Source organism: Frieseomelitta varia, unplaced genomic scaffold, assembly GCF_011392965.1.
Source record: "Frieseomelitta varia isolate USP_RPSP 00005682 unplaced genomic scaffold, Fvar_1.2 scaffold_682, whole genome shotgun sequence".
Lineage (NCBI taxonomy): Eukaryota > Metazoa > Arthropoda > Insecta > Hymenoptera > Apidae > Frieseomelitta > Frieseomelitta varia.
The window spans coordinates 355,336-376,177 of record NW_025110459.1 but is presented as its reverse complement, the minus strand read 5'-3'; the positions used below and the strand labels follow the sequence as shown (position 1 = coordinate 376,177).

The 20,842-nt window shown below is 37.7% G+C and overlaps 1 protein-coding gene across 1 annotated transcript in view; it reads right to left on the bottom strand.

The window, feature by feature from the left end:
* Positions 1 to 20,817, bottom strand: part of LOC122535222 (discoidin domain-containing receptor 2-like) — a gene marked incomplete at its 3' end in the record, with an annotated part of 98,775 nt that extends 77,958 nt beyond the window's left edge. The window contains exons 1-2 of the mRNA XM_043666577.1: positions 20,645 to 20,817; positions 9,274 to 9,379 (exon numbers count right to left, since the gene is read on the bottom strand). Coding sequence (XP_043522512.1) covers positions 9,274 to 9,379; positions 20,645 to 20,744 — 206 coding nt within the window. The remainder of the gene's footprint in view (positions 1 to 9,273; positions 9,380 to 20,644) is intronic.
* Between the last annotated feature and the right edge of the window lie 25 nt (positions 20,818 to 20,842).

Genomic DNA, 20,842 nt, shown 5'->3' with positions numbered 1-20,842 from the left:
ACGTTAAAAAATGGAATTCGATTGGAAAGAATTGTAAATGTTACGTTAATGGAATATGAGTTCTTAATGGATCAGTACGTGTAATTTCATATTTTAATTACGCGAGTAAGTAACACTCAGAATTAGACAAATATAGAAATAATTCTTAGACAGACTACTAGATTAAATTATTTTTGGAATTTTTAAATTAATTTCACTTTATCACAAAGAACGTGGAATACAAAATGAAATCGACTTATCCTAAATTTCTGTTATTAAATATACATTAAGGTATTCGTTTATAACCATTGAGGACAGTATTTGAAATTTAAAAGGAAAGAATATTTACAATAATGAGAGAAATAATGAAATGGCTTGTTAAAAGTTTTGGAAAACAATACTAGCAAAAGGAACGATCGATTTGTGTAAGAAAGTAGATTATCAGATGAAGTTGGCTCAGTGCATCGAGGACTTTGTTGAAGAAACTGTAGGAAGATGAAGGAGGATATAAAAGTCATCTCGGAATGTCTGCAGGAAAGTTTGATGATTTGGTTAAACGCGAAAGTTTGGAAAGAGTCGTCTTGTTCTAGCAAATCAATAACGAAGCGGGAAATAACATTACGCTACCTAGTAATTATTGTACTTTTCAAACTTGAGGAAGAACTTGAAAACTTGAAAAAAAGAAAACATGAGAGAACGATTTTTTCAGAAGTTACATGATCCGCTTTGTCAACGAAAAGAAATTTAAATGATATGAATTTATAGAATTAACAATCAGTCGTACTGTCATCTGAAAAGTTGAGTACATGTAATCATGTAGGTACTTGCGCGATGGAGTTGAGGAAAAAAGAAGAACATCGAGTTCGACAATTCGAAAGATTTGCAGCTACTCACGAAAGTGTCCAAGTAATATTTGGAAATTTCATTAACGCTACAAGTGTGACTCAATTATCATGATCGTATTCAAGTTTGAGACGTATCGCGAATATACAGAAATTACAGAAGATATTTAATCGGTCAAATTAAGAAGATATTAATCAATCAAATTTTGTCAATATAATCATACAAATACACTCGTACGTAGATATGCCCAATACACGAGCAAGTACAAATATCAGAGCACACTTCACACTGTAACAAACCTTGATTGATCGACCAGCTCAACAGACACACCGAAAACAAACTTCAAAAGACATCTCAAGTCACCCAGAGACAACGATACACTCAAGTTACACAGATTCATCTGCCTGAAACGAAACTTTTCAACTCGGTTATAGCCCAATTCTCCCCAACCGAATCAAACCAAATTAAGCGAAACAAAACCGCGGCAAATGCCTTCGATTCGATTTCAATTTACCACCTCGTCTACCTGGATGGCCTACGTAACCGTTCCAGCAGTCGGAAGAATACGTCCGACGCGTCGAACAGCGTTCACGATCACGTGTGAATGTTCAGCTCGCATCGTCAGCCAGCCATTCCGAGCACCTTCGCCCGAGGTCGCGGTGTATTAAATTAGACGGTGACAGCGAAAGGAGGCTGTTGGACGCGACGCGGGGGCGCCCCGAAGCTCATCAAGAGTCAGAGGCCCATTCAGCCGGTCATTGTCTGCGGTAATGGAATGTATTAATATCGGAGAACCCGCGGGGTCGGTGGCGACCGGTGACCGGCGTGTTCCACACGTTGGCCGGATGGCCGGTTTTGGCCCTCGCTTCGAGTTACAACCGCGGCCAGAGAGAGCAGGATATGTCCCGTGGGACGGAATATTCGTATAAACCGTTGTTGCGCTGCAACCGCCGCTGAACACTGGACCCTACGCATTAATATCTAAACGCCAGCGACGGAGAGCCATCGAGTGGGGTGAGACGACCAGCGAGAGCGTACCAAGGGGGTTGGTTGGAACGGGTACTCGTATCGGACACGGGGCGAGAGGAAGCTAAGGCCGGTATCGTACGAATGCACGAACACGGCGTATCACGTGTATGAAATATAGAGTCTCGTTAGTTCTCGCGTCGATGAATTAAGAATAGGGTGATTTGTACAGTGAATGTACTGACGTCGGGCAGAAAAGATTTATAAACTTGTGTAAAATATTTCGTAGAATTAAATTTTTATGTTTTCGCATCACGATTATTTATTTGTAATAACGTATGTATATATATTATTATTAATTTTGTATGTACGTAATATCAATACATTATATAATATATAACATTAATATTTCATACAAATATGTAAAATATTAATATTATATATTATTAGGTTAAGATATATATTATATATAATAATATATATAATAATAAGCTGTATTTTAACCTAATAATATATATTAGGTTAAAATACAGCTGTAAACTAGATAAATATTTATGTGAAAATAATTATCGAGCAATGTCCGGTGAATTACAGACGAAGAGCGTATACTCAGTATTCATCGCGTGTGATCGTCGTGTGAAACAGGCTTAACGAGAGAGAGAGAGAGAGAGAGAGAGAGAGAGAGAGAGAAAAGAGGGCGCAAGACGAACGACAGAGCGCACGCGTTACATCGCATCTCGTATTCATGTGTTGCATCGCGGGTTACAAGTGGCGTTGCATGGCCAACCCTTTCACCATCAGTCAGGTATAATATTCTTTTTACCGTCGCCGGCCCGACGTCAAACATCTCCCCGTGATAATTGTATTAGAAGCACCATAAGGCTACTTTAAGTTTTTAAAGCGACACGCTCGCAAAGGAGCACCGTAGACAAGATGACTTGAATTTCAGTCGCTTGAGATTAAAAGGGAAAATCTGAAAGATATATCAGGTGGTGGCAGGTATACTTCCGACAATGGCTGACAGAAAGACAGATATTTCGGTCGGTGATTTCATTATATATGGGCTGAGGAATAAAGTGTTTCTGAGACCTTGATGAAGGATTGTTTTACGAGTATCACGGTTGCGAGCAAGACTCGCGAAAAATCCAGCGTCGTCGAGTTTTTTCTAAAAAGGACTTTGTCAATGCGTCGTTTAGACAAGTAATGGAAGTGCAACTTGAAAACCCTCGGCAGTTACTGTTTTGAAATAAGCAGAAACTGTGTCATCAAGATAAATTTGCAAATGAGCATCAAAGGCATTAAGCCGGGAAGAGAGTTTCTAAAAAAGGAATTTCTTTTTCTAAAAAAGGACAGAACAGAAATCCGACTTGCACATTTTTCTCTTATTTTCCCTTCATCGAGATAAATTCGCAGTAGAGTAAATATACCATCGAGATCAGTGTACAGAGTGGACCGATACGAATTAGCGCCTTGAATCTCCGCTCGATAGAATTTACCGAGTTAAAATTAAAATATCTAGTCGATTGACAAGTTTTCTGGGCTCAACATATCTGGGTTAATAAAATATCTTTTTTTCTTTCTAGACAATCAAACTGCATCGATTGATACATTAAAAATGTATAATTCCATTTAAACAAGTGAAAATAACTTTGAAATTTTTAAAAATCATCGCTGTTATAATATCGTGGTATCTTCTGTGTCGAATCTTCGTTAATAAAATTTTCTCACACCTGCAAAAACATAACATTCAAGGTATCATTTGTTAGTGGACCACCCTGTATAAATAACATTTTAACCATTTTGAGAATCTATTAAATTTTACTCTTGGATTTCGATTATCAAACTATAGCTTTCTAATCCAAGGAACATCTCCATCCACTTGCGATGGCAATTGATTGCGGACCATAACGAGTGACCAAACCGTACACAATAATTCGTTGCTCTCTTTCTGAACTCGTTGGTACGATATCGCTGGATAGAAATTATTGAGAAATAATAAGTTTATTATTTGTTTTGCCCATTTTGTTTTACTTGAATATTCTTAAAACTGAGTAAATATTATAATTTTGGAACAAAAAGTTTTCGACGTGCGTGGCACGTCATTCCAGCGCTCGAGATTAAAGCATCTGGTGCTTGGTTTAAAGAAAAAGAAGAGACCATTTTTGTTTATTTTATCAAGCGACATGTTCCATGGTAAATGTAATATTTTACTCTCAACTTTAGTTTATTTATTTCATTCTCAATAAACTCAACAAAATCGTTCGATTCTTTTCCCACAGTCCGTGTCCACGATCGCTGGACGCATTATCATGTAAAATTACTTATTAGCAGACAAAAATAGGAGCGCAAGTGCGATCGCGTCAATGGACGGCCGATGAATATGGAACGAGGCTCGTATGCGTTCGATCAACGCGGAATTATCGAACTATCATCCGGTTGAATTAATTGCACGGGGAGCGGTCTGGATAAACACCGCCGCGAAGGAAACGTTTCGCGTAAATATTAATTATAAGCCGAGCGACTCGGCACGCGTAAAAAGAAAAACAAAAAAAAAAAAAAGAACGAAAAAAGGAACGTGCGGGAACATGCGAGGTGATTTAATTGCACGTTGTTATCTCGGGATTTATTCTTCCCGGAATATGCATCACCCTTGCGATTAGAATTCATCAACTCTCGCGAGCTGTGAGAATCGAACCACCCTCTTCGCTTCCTTCCTTTCTTTCTCTTTTTCCTCTCTCTCTGAGCTGATAGAACACTGATGCATGCATGTCTGTATGTATGTAGATAGGTATTTTAATTGCAGTAATTTTTCATTATGATTTTGTGATTACACCGTGCAGTATTAAAGCAGGCTTTATTTGGGCATTATTTGAATAAAACATTTGAGAAGTAATTGTTTGATCTTATTTGGCTCGGAATTATCCTGAAATAATTTGAACGTCAGTTTGTTTGAACAAACAATTTGATCGGTTATTTGATCGTCAATTAGAACATTCTTTTATATAACTTTGTATTTGCCTCTATAAATTGTTTCTCAGACAGTTTCTGATTCTATCGTGCAAACGTCACGCTGGGATTATTATTTGTTATTTTTGCGCTGTCAATGTTTTCGCATCTTTTGAAAATTAAAAACTCCAGATATCTACAAAAAGCATAAGCGCGTAAAATATTCAGAGTATGGCACCTATCCTGACATTTAGTAGATGAAATATTTATTTAGCTTCCGTTTCTTTAATTATGCTCGTAAATATATAAAATCATACATATATTAATATTAATTCTGTTAATCTAGTCTAGTTATTATTGTTTAGATGAGTTGATTGAAATAAATCATTATTTGCAAATAATTTATTTAACTTAAATGCAAGATAAATTGGTGAAAGTAATTTATATTTTATCTTCATTCCAAATGAAATTTAATCCAACTCTGCGTTAAAGAAACGAAGCTCAAATGCGAATTTAATTCAATCTCTGTATATTATAGCATACTCTGTATATAATACTTTGGATATTATTGCATAATATATGCATATATGCATTCTGCAAATTTCCGCCAACTTAAATTTTCCGTAAATAAATAAAATTTTCTCAATTTACGCATGTATAATCAACATTCGCGTTAATAACTATTATACTATGTTCTTGTTTCTTTTCATCTCTAGTGTTGCATTCTTTATTGTTGTTACAATCGTCTTTTCCTAAAAGATTTAAAAATGATTTTTTTTTATGAAAGAAGGTGATTTTCGTATAGTAACTTGTTAGTAAAGATCAATTCCAAGGCGATATTTCGATTAGTTTGTGCTAATGGCACAAAGAGCAGCAAGTTATTGCTTGATAAATTTTAATACACAGTAGAGCCTCGTTTGTGCGAACCCCATTCGTCTGAACCAAATTTTAATTTGCACTTAATTAAACGAACTCGAACCACTGTTGCACGAACGAAAAAAATCACAAGAATCGCGAACTATTTGTCCTCGGGGGGGGGGGGGGAACAAGTTAACAAGGACGGAGTTCCGTTGTAACTTAATTACAATTATAGAACCAATTTTTTTCGCAAATTGAACCGCCAACGAGAAATATTGCATTCGTCTACTTCCACGTTAAACAATTACCTGTTTCAGCGATACGTGCACACGCGCCAGCATGGGAAATTCTCTTTATTCGCGTTTGGGAAATTTTTTTTGAAATTTTATCTGGCCGCGACGTGGCTTCGTGACCGTCACGTGGCTTCCGTATGCAAACGGGGGTGAAAAAAGCGCGGCGCGGTCAGATTAGAAATAATTACCGCTCGCTGTTTCTCTCTGCTCTCTTTGTTCACGCGTGATAACGTCTTTCGCCTTGCGTGCCTGCGTGCACCGCACGCAAACTCGATAAACCGGATTCCACGTATCAACGGAGCTGGCCCAGGAGCCGCCGCGTTTACAGTATTCACGCGATTAATGAATCCTCGAGTATTAATTTTCGTTCGTCCCCCTCCCCGCGATTTAACTGGACTGCCACGCGAAAAGAGGCGCCGATTTACTTTTCCGTTCGCCTCGGCGAACGCCGTCGCTCGCGTATGAATAATTCACCGAATAACTGCTTGGACGACATCCTGAAATAATTATGGTATAATTGGGCGCGAGTAAATCGGAGCCTCGATAGGAGCTTTTCTCGGGGGAGTCGTTCTTCGGCCGCAGACTGATTTAAGCTGGAATTCTCCCCCCGAGAACGTCACCGTCGCGCGCAAAATTTTTATCCAGATCCAGAAGCGTGCTGCTGCTTCTTTTTTAATACGCAACTTCGAAACGTTTTGTTCAGAAATATTCAGAATGTCAGACGAAGCTGTCTCACCTGATATACCGTCATCTTGATTTATATTGTTGTTACTATCCGCAGCGAGAAATTTTACAATGAAAAATGAAAAACGGTTTCAGGGTGTATCTACATGTTCTGACGATATTAACACTAGAACTATCAAGGATTAAAGCATAGAATTTTCGTCAGAGATATCAAAGTGAAAAAAATGGAAATAGAATGTACAAACTTTTATTCGTTTTATAACTTTTATAAAAAATCATTTAAACATCTAAAAATACATTGTTTTGCATCTGTAATATATCTAAAAAGAATTATGAATTAGTCATTTTGACCATTTCGGTAGTTCTAGTGTCAATTTTCTTTTTGTAGACGCGTAGAGAAGTTTGAAGTGAAGGTCAACTTCAATTTTTGGAATGGAAGTATACATTTTCTTGGTATATTAGTCGACGTAGCACGATGATTTTTTTTTAGAGAAAAAAATATTTACTCGTGTGATAAAAATTATTAATTTAGGAGATAGTAATGGATAATGGATACTAATGGATAGTAATGAATCAAGTGATAATTGTCTTCTGAATCAAAATGTTTGATTCGTATTGCTGCCACAGATATAATGTTGAGCACTCGTCATGTTAATACATATGCATACGTAACATTTTTGCATTTATATAAAGAAGTCAGAAATTTTTTGCTGATTCTCATGACAGACAAAACGACACATCAGAAATCTTTTTGACACGCGTTGAAATTAGACGAATATCGGTAAGTAACTACGTAGCATTATCAGAAAATGGATAATTTGCTTCAATAGCGTTCTTATTGTACATGAATTGCACACGCGAAACGCGTTTAAATTTAGCATAGTAATCAACGTATTAATCCACGTCCAAAATCCTCGTGGACCTCTCTTTTAAATTCATTATGAACGACGCTTGATATTTTTCGAATGGAAAATTGGAATTCTGATGAGGTTCTCTCAATCTTTCATAGCTCGGCGACTGTCGCATTTACGTAAATACGTTCTAATCTAGCGACGAAGCTGCCGTGCTTGCTTTGGAACGTCGTGCACACCACCAGCTCGACGATGGAACAATATTTCCAGTATTCCCCAAGTTAACAGGACAAATAAATTCAACTTGGCCCCCGCGAACAAATAAATAACCCGGACTATATCGACTTTATACACTGCTTTTAGCGTTCAGGCATATAATAGACACGTTTTCACAATCCCATGACCCTGCGTTCATCAAGCCGAACTCCAAAATCGTCGCGCAATTCCCATTTGAGTTTCGCATGACGAGCAAACGTGCCTCGCCAAATAAATTCCTCCCGCCTCTCCGTGTTTTCGTCGCGAACTTGGCCCGATAGCGAACGCGTCTACCGAGATCACCGCCATTTCCCCAAAACCCGCCCTCCGATTTAACGACCTTAGTAAAACCCTCGATCAATCCTCCCTCGTCATTCGAATGTCGCGCAATTCCATCTTAAGAGCCCGTCTGCTTCAAACTCGTTGTTTCGCGAGATCTATCGTTACGGCAGCCTACTCGAAGATAGAGGCAGACCGTAAAGACGAAACGCGAGAGAATGTCTAACTCGGGGTCTTTGGGATGGATCGCGGAGTTAATCGATCGGAAGTAATTGGAAATATGAAAGATGACGGAACTATACACTTGGATCGAAATCATTTGTTAATTGTTAATTTTAAGAGGGAGGTTGAGAGCAATGACACGACAATTCGTGTTGTTTTGATATGATTTCGAGGGAATAGAGTATAAGACTTGCAATGTATCAACATTCGCTTGGAGAAAATGTCGTAAAGTTATAAAAAAATACGGTTTCTTAAATATGTTGTTTATATATTTTTTAAATATATTATGTTATGTATATATTTTTTTACTATATTGACTTTTTCGCGAAATAGTACACGTCGTTAAGGAACACTAATTTTGCCAATGTACACGAAAATTATATTTTAGCAGTAATTTCCGAGATATTCGTCAAAATATGTTTCGAACTCTCAAACTTTTCACCTCTTGCACATTGACGATAAGAAAAAGACACGTGTCGAATATTTCTTCGAAAACTACATTTATAAATTCATGAAAATCGGTAATTGGCACTTTGTTAGACTTAGACACTGTATCGTTGATTGAGAGCAGAGAAATATCCTTTCAAAAGTGTTAAAAATATTTAAAGGAAACGTTAAAGTAATAAATTATCTGAATTTAATTTGATTTACAAGCAAAAAAAAATTTTTCGAGGTTCTATTCATTGCGAGACATTCTATTATATTTCTTTCATTAATCTAATTTACTATAACCTACAAAGTTTCACGTGTATTGACGAATAGACATAGATTCCTTAGATAGACACTTAGTATTTTTTTAACTCTGTTCGTATTTTTATATCACTCCGTGTCAGTCATCAACCGTGATAAATAGTGGAAATATCTTCCAGACTCGTGCATTTACCACCTTTCGCTCCCGATTGAATTTTTTTTCTTTTTTTCTTTTTGACTTTCTTGTTGCACCCGTACTATTCATAGGCAACTTTCCATTCACGCGGAGTATCGTTGGCCGATGGCGATTCGATGGCGTCCAGCCAGAGAGTAACAGAAGTCACCGATAGATAGGAATGACGAATGGCATCGAGGGTATGCTATCGAAATGAAAAAGCGTCGCTTACCGTGCTAGGTGCGGACCAACGTTTCCCGTGTCGAACGTAGAGCTTGCCGTGATATCCGCGTCCGGGATCGCGCCGGATTCCATACCAAGCGGCGCGATGCATTGGGCTGAAACAAACGAAAACATTCGAGGTTTTAACGTTTAACGTTTTCGTCTTCCGACGAGGAAAATTTGAATGAAAAAGAAAAAAAGAAGAAAAAAGATAAAAGAAGAGAACAAGGATTGGTAGCGTCAATGTTATACTTTCTTACTATGCTCGCCACCGAATCATAAGGGGCTGAGTGACCGAGACGACATAACAAACGAAAAAATATTTAAAGTCAATTCAACATTCTCGTCTTTCAACGAAAAATTTACGTACGAGTGAAACAGAAAACGAGAAAAAAGATAAAAGAAGAACAAGGATTGGTAGCGTCGATCTTATAGTTTCTTACTATGCTCGCTACCGAATCATAAAGGGCTGAATGACCGAGACGACATAACAAACGAAAAAATATTTAAAGTCAATTCAACATTCTCGTCTTTCGACGAAAAATTTACGTACGAGTGAAATAGAAAAAGAGAAAAAAGATAAAAAGGAATAGAACAAAGATTGGTATCGTCGATGCTACAGTTTCTTGTTACTATACTCGCCACCGGATCACAACCAGCTAACAGAGATTACATAACAAACGAAATTGAAACATTTCGAAATTTAACGTTCTCGTCTTTCAACGAAAAACTTACGTATGAATGAAAGAGTAAAAGGGGAAAAAATAAAAAAGGAGAAAAAGGACAGCGTCGATGTTATAGTTTCTTACTATGCTCGCCACCGGATCATAAACGGTTAAATAACCAGCTAACCGAGATGAATCCGTCGGATAGGGCCGGTTTACGTTCTTGTATACGACCGTCTTTTCCCTCCGGCTCCGGACGAAGAGAACGGCAAGAGTTAAGGGCGACGCGGAGGACTACCTCAACGTTCCCGTATCTTCGGGACCGATCGAATTGTTTCACGGTGGAACACGGCAGCGTGTCCCGCTACCAAGAACGGGGCCCTATCTCGATACAATGTCGTACGCCGTGGTGGTGCAGCAGCCGCGTTATTTACGGGTTTCGTCGCCGCGAAAACCTCGAGATCGTGGCCGAACGAACCTGGTCGATATATCCCACGAAGGGGAATTACGATCCGCGAGTTCGTGTAAATTGATATTTCGACGATTACGTGTTATCGTCGGGATCTCATCATCGGCGGCGCTCGCGAACATAACGTGGCTAGTTATTTTCCTCTGTCCGTAATTGAAGCTGAAATATCCGATTCGGCTCGGCTCGAAACTTCGGTTTCGCTCTTACGCCGATCTCGAGCGATACCGAAAGCTACTGGATCGTTTTGCCGATATTGTATAAATTAGCGACGATGCATTTTTTTTTTTTTTTTTTTGGAAGTCTGAACGTCCAGGAGGTTTCTTGCGTCACGTTGTTCTGACAATTTGTTATTACATTTTGGTTATCGATGCTGGCGACGTTAACCCTTGTCGCTTAGATAACGTTTCGAGCTCGTAGAATGCTCGTCTGCGTTTGGCATTACCGTCCGTTACAGTGATAAGGGTTAATAATTCACTTTCTCAATTGTTTCGGAAGGAACGCGGCACCTGAAACAATGTTACATTCATCGTCAGGGAGTGGCAACGAATTAAATGGAATTAACATATTCGAGACTGACATTCGAAATTCTAGTGGACGATTTTTTTACCTAGTAAGATACCATAGAACTCGTCGTTGACATGATCTTTGTTTTAAAAAAAAGTACCATACGCGTTCTTTAAAGATAATGACATTCATTGCAAAAATATGATAATCATAACTCTGCAATCATAAATATGCAACCGTGACAGATATTTTATTTTAAATTTATACAGAGTTGTTTGTTGTATGAAATATTTGCCTGAAAATAAACCCGGTTATTTTCTGCAGATATCACGAATGTAATTTGTATCTTTTGTATTCCATTGCCATCTCACTGCGTGTATCTTCCTCTTTTTATTAAATTGTTTTTCTTCCAGGCAACAATATGCGTCCGATTTGTTACTGTACGCGTCACTATCTTTTTATATTAACGACTGTGCTTACATCGTTTTTCACGTGATATTAAAATCAATTGCTGTATCGTATAATGTTTCAGAGATTTTACAACTAACCTTGTAGAGGCGAAAATTTTATTTTGAAAGTGTATCTGCTTGCGCGATTAAAATCAAACGACGCATAAATATACTGGTCGAACGCAGAGTAAATTTAAAATAATTTTGAATCACAGCAAATGCTATTAGTTAGCTTCTAGTTTAACCATTGACGTCGATCAAATACCGTTGTTTGTGATTCAGATACTTGGACTGAAGAAATTTCAAGAACAGCAAGATTTGCATCGAGCGTAACAATACTTTTATAGAAATTAAGAAATCATCGCCCATTTAATTTTATTTTAGCAAACGAAATATATTCATCGCTCCTTTCCTTCTACAAAAATAATCAATTTTTGCAGTAAAAGCTTAATTTGCACTTTCACTCAAGATGAGTGCATTCTCCAAAAACGATCATCGTTGAAGAACTCGATTGCGATTATCAAAAATCTATATAGGGTCTTATCGTTCCATAAAAAATTTTAACATTTTTATTAAAATTTTAAATTCATAATTTATATATAAGACAGTATGTATTTCATTAATCCTGTCATTTCAGATTTCATTTGAAAATCAATTGATTATGCTACCTTTGTACAGTCAGTTATACAGTAGTCATTCAATTACTCATTGGGCAGATTGATTTAGAATTATTTTCAATGTTTTAGATAAACAGGTGAATATATTTATTTTACCTAATTCCTTATATATATATATATATATATATATATATATATATTCCTTATATATATTATATATATATATATATATTTAATTATTAATATATTATACGTAAATGAGTTACGATTGTCGATCGATGACGCAGGCGTTGCGAGATATTAACCTCTTGCGCTGGAATGACGTTTGCAACATTTTCTCAGTTTCAAGTATATTTAAATGTAACCCAAGCAAAACAAATGACAAGTATATTACCTCTTAATTGTCGACGAAAATGTATAATATCTATAGCAAAGAAATTCAAGCGCAAGGTACAAGAAAAAATTGATAATGCAACAAAGAATACAAGCTTCTATTAATATATTTTACTAAAAGTCACTCGAGTGTAAAAATACACTGCTATAAATATGTAAAATTTTCATAGAAAACTATAAATTAGTCGTTTTGACTGCTTTGGTTGGTTATAGTGTTAGTAAATTCTATCCTGTGATGTCGTACCTTTTCAAAAGAAAAGGAAAGCGACGAATTATTATATTACGGGTTCGGTCACTCGTTATGGTCCGCGAACCAGTTGGCCAGCGCAAGGGGGTTAAATGACCCAACGACGGGTCCCGAAAGGGCACGCCGGCAACAGAAATTCCATTCGGCCAGTTAGAGATTCTCTCGGCTCGTTCCGAACCCTCCCCCTCCCGCATTTTTCCCAAATATCGCACAGCCGGCATTACTAGAAATTACGGTAAAATTAGACGTACAATAGGAAGAGCGCGTCGAATTCTCGAAATTCGAGGACGTCTGGTTGCCTCGCGAACATAGTTCGATTATCGACGATGCTGCAAGGGGTGACTGGAGCGCGACGGACGACAGGAGAGGGGGGGGGGAGCGTGAGAGAGAAGAGGGTTTCGCCTCGTGGCGCCGGTCGCATCGATTGCAATTTATGCATATCGAAGTTCTATTACCAAACTAAAACGCGACGCGGTAAAATTTGCCGGGGCATCGTTTGCCCGAATGGATCGAATACGCGGCGAATAAACGATAATACGTAATGCGGCCGGATATTGAGTGCAGGTGCGCCGGAACAACGCGATGGTAGGTTGCAGCTTTGTGCCGCCGCTGGCCAGAGACTCCGGCCGGAGAATTAATAGCGGGGAATTCGAGCTTATAACGGAAGGAATCCGTGGCTAAGCCATCGGGAAGCAGAACGGCCACGTACGTGGCAATTAATATCGGCTGAAACTTTCCACCGTTCCTTGAACGTAATTTCGCCGGTGGAATCGAAGATGGCGGGGTCCGTGAGATTCCACCTCGCAACACGTTGACTTGTTCGCGAATTCGCTGGTCGTTTTCAACTCCAGTCGAAAATGCGTCGTTTCTCTGTTGCCGCTGCAGCAGGTTCGTATCGAGCGTAGGTTGTTTTACTCAGCAATGATTTATCAAATAAAATCCTTGCCTCGTCTTGACACGGCGTCAGTTGTCTCCGCGTTGATACTGCTTGTCGCACTGCATTTAATATCGTGAAAATGGCTATAACAGCGGTATTTCTTGACGAAGATAAAAGTAACGGATACGTACGTGTCTATCATTTAAGATAAACTATAACTTCGACATATTATATAGATGATTATTGAACAAAAATTTCATCGATATTCTCATTGTACGTATTTTGGACGACTTAGAGTAATTTGTGAATGAACATTGTTCACATCCTACAAAAAATTAATACCTGTCACACTCTCGTCGTGATGACAAGTGAAAGTATATTTTTTAGAGAAACCATGTTACTTGAGACGCGTTTAATGGTTCTATGATAAATTTATTCTTAAAATTCTTTTAACGAAAAATAATTATGTGAATAAAAATATATGCATACATATAAATATATGCATAAATATATGCAAAATATATATATATTGTAACATTTGTATGAATAAAATATATACATACACCTAATTATTATTACACGTATATATACATATTTATATCATTCAATTTATGTACGTACATATTTATATGTAATAATATATATTATTAATTATTATTAATTATTATATAATACATTATTATATATTACATTTACTGCATTATATTTATTATTATTAATATTATTATATATATATATATATATATATATATAATATACGTAATATTATTGCACGAATAAAAATATACACTCAAATATATTTCACGGATCTGTCGATTTCGTTAATTATTCATGCAATAGATTCTATGTATTATGATAACGCGGCGTTGGCCTAGTACCAGCATTCTCAAGTGGGCGACAGTCTTTACGTCGTCGTATGACGAAATTCCTGCAGATTGCAGACTCGTCGCGAGGGAAGCATGAGGGTAACGAAGTAACTCGTGTGTAAATGAATTAATTTCCGCGAACTTGTCGCGCGTACGTGTCCCTTGGAAAACTGGGGCATCGATGAAACTTGACGGCGCGCGCTGCCAGCCAAGTTTTGGGAAAATTATTATTCGCACACCGAGAGCATTCTCGCGAAGAGGCGCGAGGTGTCGATGATTTCAATACCCCTCGTGAGATATCCGTGCGACGTGTTCCCTCGGGAAAATCGACGGAAATTTAGTGATGTAACGAACGTTTCCCGAGAAAGAAGCGGACGCGGAGAGCACAATACAAAGAGAAGTACAAAGGAAGCGGTGCAAGAAGAGAACGAATGGATCTCCGTTAAAACGCTATAAATTTTTTACCAATTAACAAACTAAAACTAAAGTACAGAATTATTAAAGAGATATTATTCCAGAGATATTAAAGTGAAAAAAATACAATAGAATACACAAGCTTTTATTCATATATTTTATAAAAAATCATTTAAACATCTAAAAACACACTGCATCTGTAGTGTATAATATCTAAGAAAATTCTAAATTAGTCATTTTGAGCGCTTCGGTGGTTCTAGCGTTGAATCAACTAACGGCCACGAGTGGACAAAGAGCAGCAGGATGAAAAAGAAGAAAAGTGAAATTCATTGCCGCTCGTCTGTTTTCCTTCCCGCGAGGCTCCGGCCCATGAAAATTTACGGGTAAGAATCAATAACGATACCCATCAGGGAGACAAAGCGGTCGCTCGTGAATCAAGCGCCCGCTATTATTATTAATGAAGGCTCGATATATCGCTCGCAACCCCCGGAATTCTCACGATCCCGCTCGCTCCGCTCTCTCGCTGCACCCAGCTTCTCCCTTTTCGCGAGGCGAACCTCGAATCGTTCCTCCGAACGGCAGAATCCGTTTCCTTTGTCGGCACGTTTCTCCCTAACGAGTTCACCGCGGTGAAATATCGCGCTCGTAAATCGATCGTGAATAACGGATTTTCCGTGCCGCGGAAAACTAACGTGCTTGTGTTTCTCAGTTAATCCCTCGGTCGAGGTGTTTTGTGAACGTGTTTGTCCCTCCCGGCCAGTTGTCGTCGCGTTTCGATCAACGTGCTGCTGTTCGATCTACTTCGATGGGCAACGCGGAAAAACGGACTCGGTTGGTCGCAGGAGAAACATCATTAATTGCTTCTACTCTATCGACAGTGAGACGAATGGCGCCGAAACGAGGACACTTCTTCCCGCCGATTTCCGCCAGAATTTATATCGCAATTAAGAGCAGGCGTTTGATATAGCTCGACGATGGCGTTTCCATTTCTTTAATGAAAAACCGTTTTCAACGTACGGCTGATTCAACGCGGCGAGAGCCAAGGCAATATTTTCTTTCGTTTGCCATTTATACCGGGAGGGAGGGGGGTTGTTTCTGTTGTGAACCTGGAAGATGATTCCTGCTCTTCAGGAGGAGCAAGTTGGAGAGCAATTGAGGTTTCGTACACTAGAATTTTGGACTGAATAGGAGTGAATACATTATTCATAGGAGAGGAGGAGTTATCCCACGTGAGCGGAAATAAATGAAAGATTTTTCCGTTTAAAACTTTAAGGTAAGTTTCAGGAAAATATAGTTTAGTTCAGAATTGGCTTAGCAGACGTTAAATTTAATTTAATTCTCGAAATGAAAGCGTCTTGTGAGATTATTACATTTCACGCTTTTGCATATTATATTTGTTATATTAAAATAATAATATAATTATTATATACTACGCTTGTATTATATATATTAATTATATATATTATTATATATTAATATAACAATATAATATATTATAATTTACGCTTTTTGACATATTTCGTACTTTCTGTCTGTTGTTCTGACCAGCCCATAATTAGTAGAATTTAAATACAATTGATAAATTTTCAAACTCGAGTTTCTATTCCAGAGCGACCAAGAGTAGCAAATATGAAAAGTACATTATTCTCTTCATTTCAAAAAATTAGCAGTAAAGTTATTATAATATAAAGTTATTTATTTAATATAAAATTAATTAAATCAAGAAAGTAGCATGATAAATAAGATCACTTCCAACCGAAAATATGATAAATTTAAATGGATTTTGTACGTCCCTTTATTCTTATCCATAGCAATTCCAAACTGTACGACTCGAAACAAATTAAATTTAAGGATTTAAGAATTAATCCTTTCTACTTAAAAAATTTAATCATTCTAGGATTAAATGGAAATTAATCTTTCTAGAATTAAATGGAAAACAATCTCCTCTTTTCGATTCATTTTTGCACGTAGAATCATCCAGCCCGTCAATTTGCGGAACATCCTCTATATCCTTCGCTACTTCTTCTTCCATCTGTGCTTGTTTCGTTTGACGACATGGTGGTTACACGGCGAAATACGATTCTGAATTGGTTCTACGGAAACGATCGCTATGTATTACGTTAACGAGCCACTTTCCGTGCTGGAGGTAAGCAGTCGAACGTTTAAGAGGCACAACGAGAAACGAGTGTCCGTTACAGTTTATAAAATCGATGTGCCCCGTTGCGAGCGTTCTCTGCTGTAAATATAAAGGTCTCGTTTCCAACCGGTGAAATTCTACCCTGGGATATTACCAATTTTTGTTCCTTTTTCATATAGTTACGGCAGGCAGTTCGTTTCGTCTTGCGGGACGATCCTCCGGTTTAAAGTTTATCGCGCACGTTGAAAATTCTCGTAATGTTCGGCGCAGCAACAGGTTAATACGTTTGCTATTCCGGGAGGAGAGGTGTATCGGGATAAGCACTGTACTTGGCTAGACTTCGTTGAATATCGATTCGAGAGATTTTGTGAAATGTTAACTGCAAGAGGTTCTGTAAATTCCGCGTTGAATCGTATGTGGGCATTTGTTCGTCAACTCTCAATAATTCGTGTTAGATACGTGCTAAAATTTGGCACGCTTGATCTGATTAGATGCTATACATTGTCCCTGAAAGTGACAATTGGTAATGAAATTAAACTAAATTGAAAATTCCAAAATTACGCGAATCAAGTTATTAAGGGTGAAATGTAAAATAAATATGAAACAATGACAAACTGCATTCTTAATTTTTAAATTTTCGAACGATTTGCCTGGAAATTCGCTCGTTTCACGTGCCTACATGTTCCTGTCACATTTTCAAACTAGTAGAGCAGAAAATGCCGCAGGTATTCAAGAATTTCCAATATCCCGAAAAATCCAAAATTTTCGAAAATTTCCAAATATTCAACGTGGCACTCCAGTCTACTCGTACATTCTCTTTACCACTTGAATCCCCATTGGCTACCAAACATTTCACTGCTTTGACATTTAACTTATAATCAACGTTCTCCCATTCGTCGTTCAACGAATTTTCATTTTTATTCCGCGAATCTAACCGAAGAAATAAAATTTAAATAGAACTTTAAATCTCACCTTTGAATCTTATAATCATGTAATTTCATATTATTCATTTCGTTTATATGTATGTAACTTTATATTTTCACAAATAAAATTAAAGGAATATAATTTAGATAAAAATTTAAATTTCTACCGTGAATATTTCATAGTATGTAATGTAATAATAGTAATTAAGTTTTTAGAACAAGTAAAAAAAGAAAAGAAAAAAGAAACATATTTTCTATTAAAAAGCAAGATATATTTTTCTTTAATTGTTTGTAATCAATTTTATAATATATATATATAAATTTACTCATACGTACTAGATTGAGAGAAAATAACGTTCTTTCATTACACTGAAAATTCGTACATTATCGCTGCATAAAATGTACTTGATAATAAACAAAAACAAAGAAGACTTGTTGGTCTTCAAAATACAATCACAATCAAATTTCGGACATTTAATTTGAATTTTACATCTACATTACATTCTCTCTGAGAGAGATTGGCAATAAAATTAAATTCAATTAAAAATTCGATACATTGCGGATAATCGTCGAACCACTCTCGTATTTCCACGTACAATACCTTCTAATTTTTCGATTTCCGAGTGCCCGAAAAATGTATAAATAATGTCCACGGTTCGCTCATCGTCCACTCACGAATTCTCACTAATCGAACACGCATCGTGCGTTTGCATTATTCCTATAATATATAATTCCATGTGGTTTTGATTTTCGAAAGAGCCGCGATAAAACCGAGCGGATGTTTCCACCACGAATTGGAGCTCGCGGCACGATTTATCGTTTAACCCGGCCCCCTCCCGAAACAATTTCGATACTTTCAACTAGTAAACTCGTTACAAGGAAAAGTAACGCGGCTGACACGGACAGATCGTTTAACGAAGTCTAACGGGCCTGCTGGATGCTGACTAAGCCACTCCGACATGCAAATCGATGCAAGCCGCTTTTTCGTACGGACAGAGAAGCCGATGATCGATTAAACGCTCGATGAGGACAACTTGCGAGACGTCTACCGCGGGGAATTTACTTGGACGTTTATTGACCCATTAAATTCCAGAGACCGTCGGTCGACGATGGCTGTAAAATTTCTCCTTTTGTTGGGGAAAGAGTACCACTTAATGCGGAGACATTGAGATATCTTTTCGTGCTGGTGTGTGTGTGTGTGTGTGTGTGTGTTTTAAGTGGAACAATGTAAATTCTTACGTTGCACCTGTTGTTTTAGACGTTTCAAATGGATTTCATTTGGCGTTTGTTAACCTATGTACAATTAAAACTCGTTAACATAGTCTAAAGTTCAAGTAAATTTTTATTAAATTTAATCCTCTATTTGTCATTAAATAGAACAATGGCAACTCTAACGTTAATCAAAACTTGTTAACACAAAGTTGAAATAAAATGTACCTAACCTGTGTAATGAATTTAAGCTGAAGTTTAAATAAAATTTATTAAATTTAATTCTCTGATTACCATTAAATAGCATAATGGCAACTCGTATCTGTTGTTTTACATTTTTAAAATGATTACTTTATGCAACCAAGACTGGTTAACGCAAAGCTTAAATAAAACGAGTTAAATAAATTTAATCCTCTATTTATCATTAAGTAAGAATAGCCTTACGTTGTTTTGTATCTTGAAGATCAGCTTCATTTGACATTTATAGTGTTTGACGTAATCTAAAAAAAAAGTCTAAATAAATAAAATTTAGTCGTATCAAATTTATCATTTTTATAACCAGAATTTCATTTATGCGCAAGAGAAAAGAGTAACCAGTAAATCATAGTTTTCTAAAATTTTTAAAATCTGACAATAATGATAATAATTATTACAAATAAATCATTTGATATTTTCGTAATGGCACATTGACAATACACAATATCGCAGTGAAATGAAATTTTCAAAATGTATAGATAGACAGATATTTATCTCTCAACGATGTCACGGATGTCAGGGTTGAAAACAGCAAATCTTCGTTTATACATAATCGCTTGTTGAGGGACAAATATGAAACTCACATTGATCTTTGTAATATATCATTCGTTCATATTAAGAGATCACGTTGCAAATTCAACACGCAAGAGTTCACTTAATTAGGCAATGATGGAACTTTAGTTCAATCGTATCTTGCTTAAATCGCGCCGCTGTTAACAACTTCGACTTTTTTGCTTCATTCAATCACGAACGAATGAAATACTAGCCAAAGCACGAAACCGAACACTCCCAAAAAAGAGTACAAATGCCCAATGATATAATTTTCAACTCGCGCGTCACGTAAATCACAAAACCCGTGCAAAATGAACCCGAGACGCGTAACACTTCTTCTCACGTGTAACTGCGTTCATTGTGCTCGTCGGTTGCCGACGTGCCAACACGAGCCTGGCCAGCTTTTCAATTCCGCCGTTTGGAAAGTTGGCCGATCACCGTGAAGTAATTTGGGACCGAACAAAATTCGCTTGTCGTTCTCGATGGATCGCGCACAAAGGTCGGCGGCCGGTATCGAGCGGCCGCGTCGCGGACACGCTGTTTAAATACACAACCTCACTCGAAAAGTTTGCAATTCGAAGGAGAGCCAGGGAGGAATCCAGCTTTTCCGTGCGAACGCGGCCAAAGTCGATTCCGGATCGAAAGTTCGTCGACTGCGGACAAACGCCGCGCCACGTGTATCGTCGCCGCGCGCCGACATTTCTCCCCGTTAATAACTTATGGGGCAAAGTTTCGCGATGAAAACTGCGAGGGCAACGAGCGGACGGGGCGGTGGGACAGATTACAAGTGCGGTGGATACTTACAGAGGTCTACGGCGCTCGTCGTGTCAGCCAGAGCGAGGAGAAGCATAAGGTGGACGGCAGGTATCGCCCTCCCGGCGAAGAAACCGAAGCTTTTCACCATAGCTCCCGTTTCGCGCGAGGGCTTCACCCTCGCCCTTTTCTCACCGTGACTTCGACCGTGCCATTCCTGCCTCGTCGACCTGAAACAAAGAGAAAATG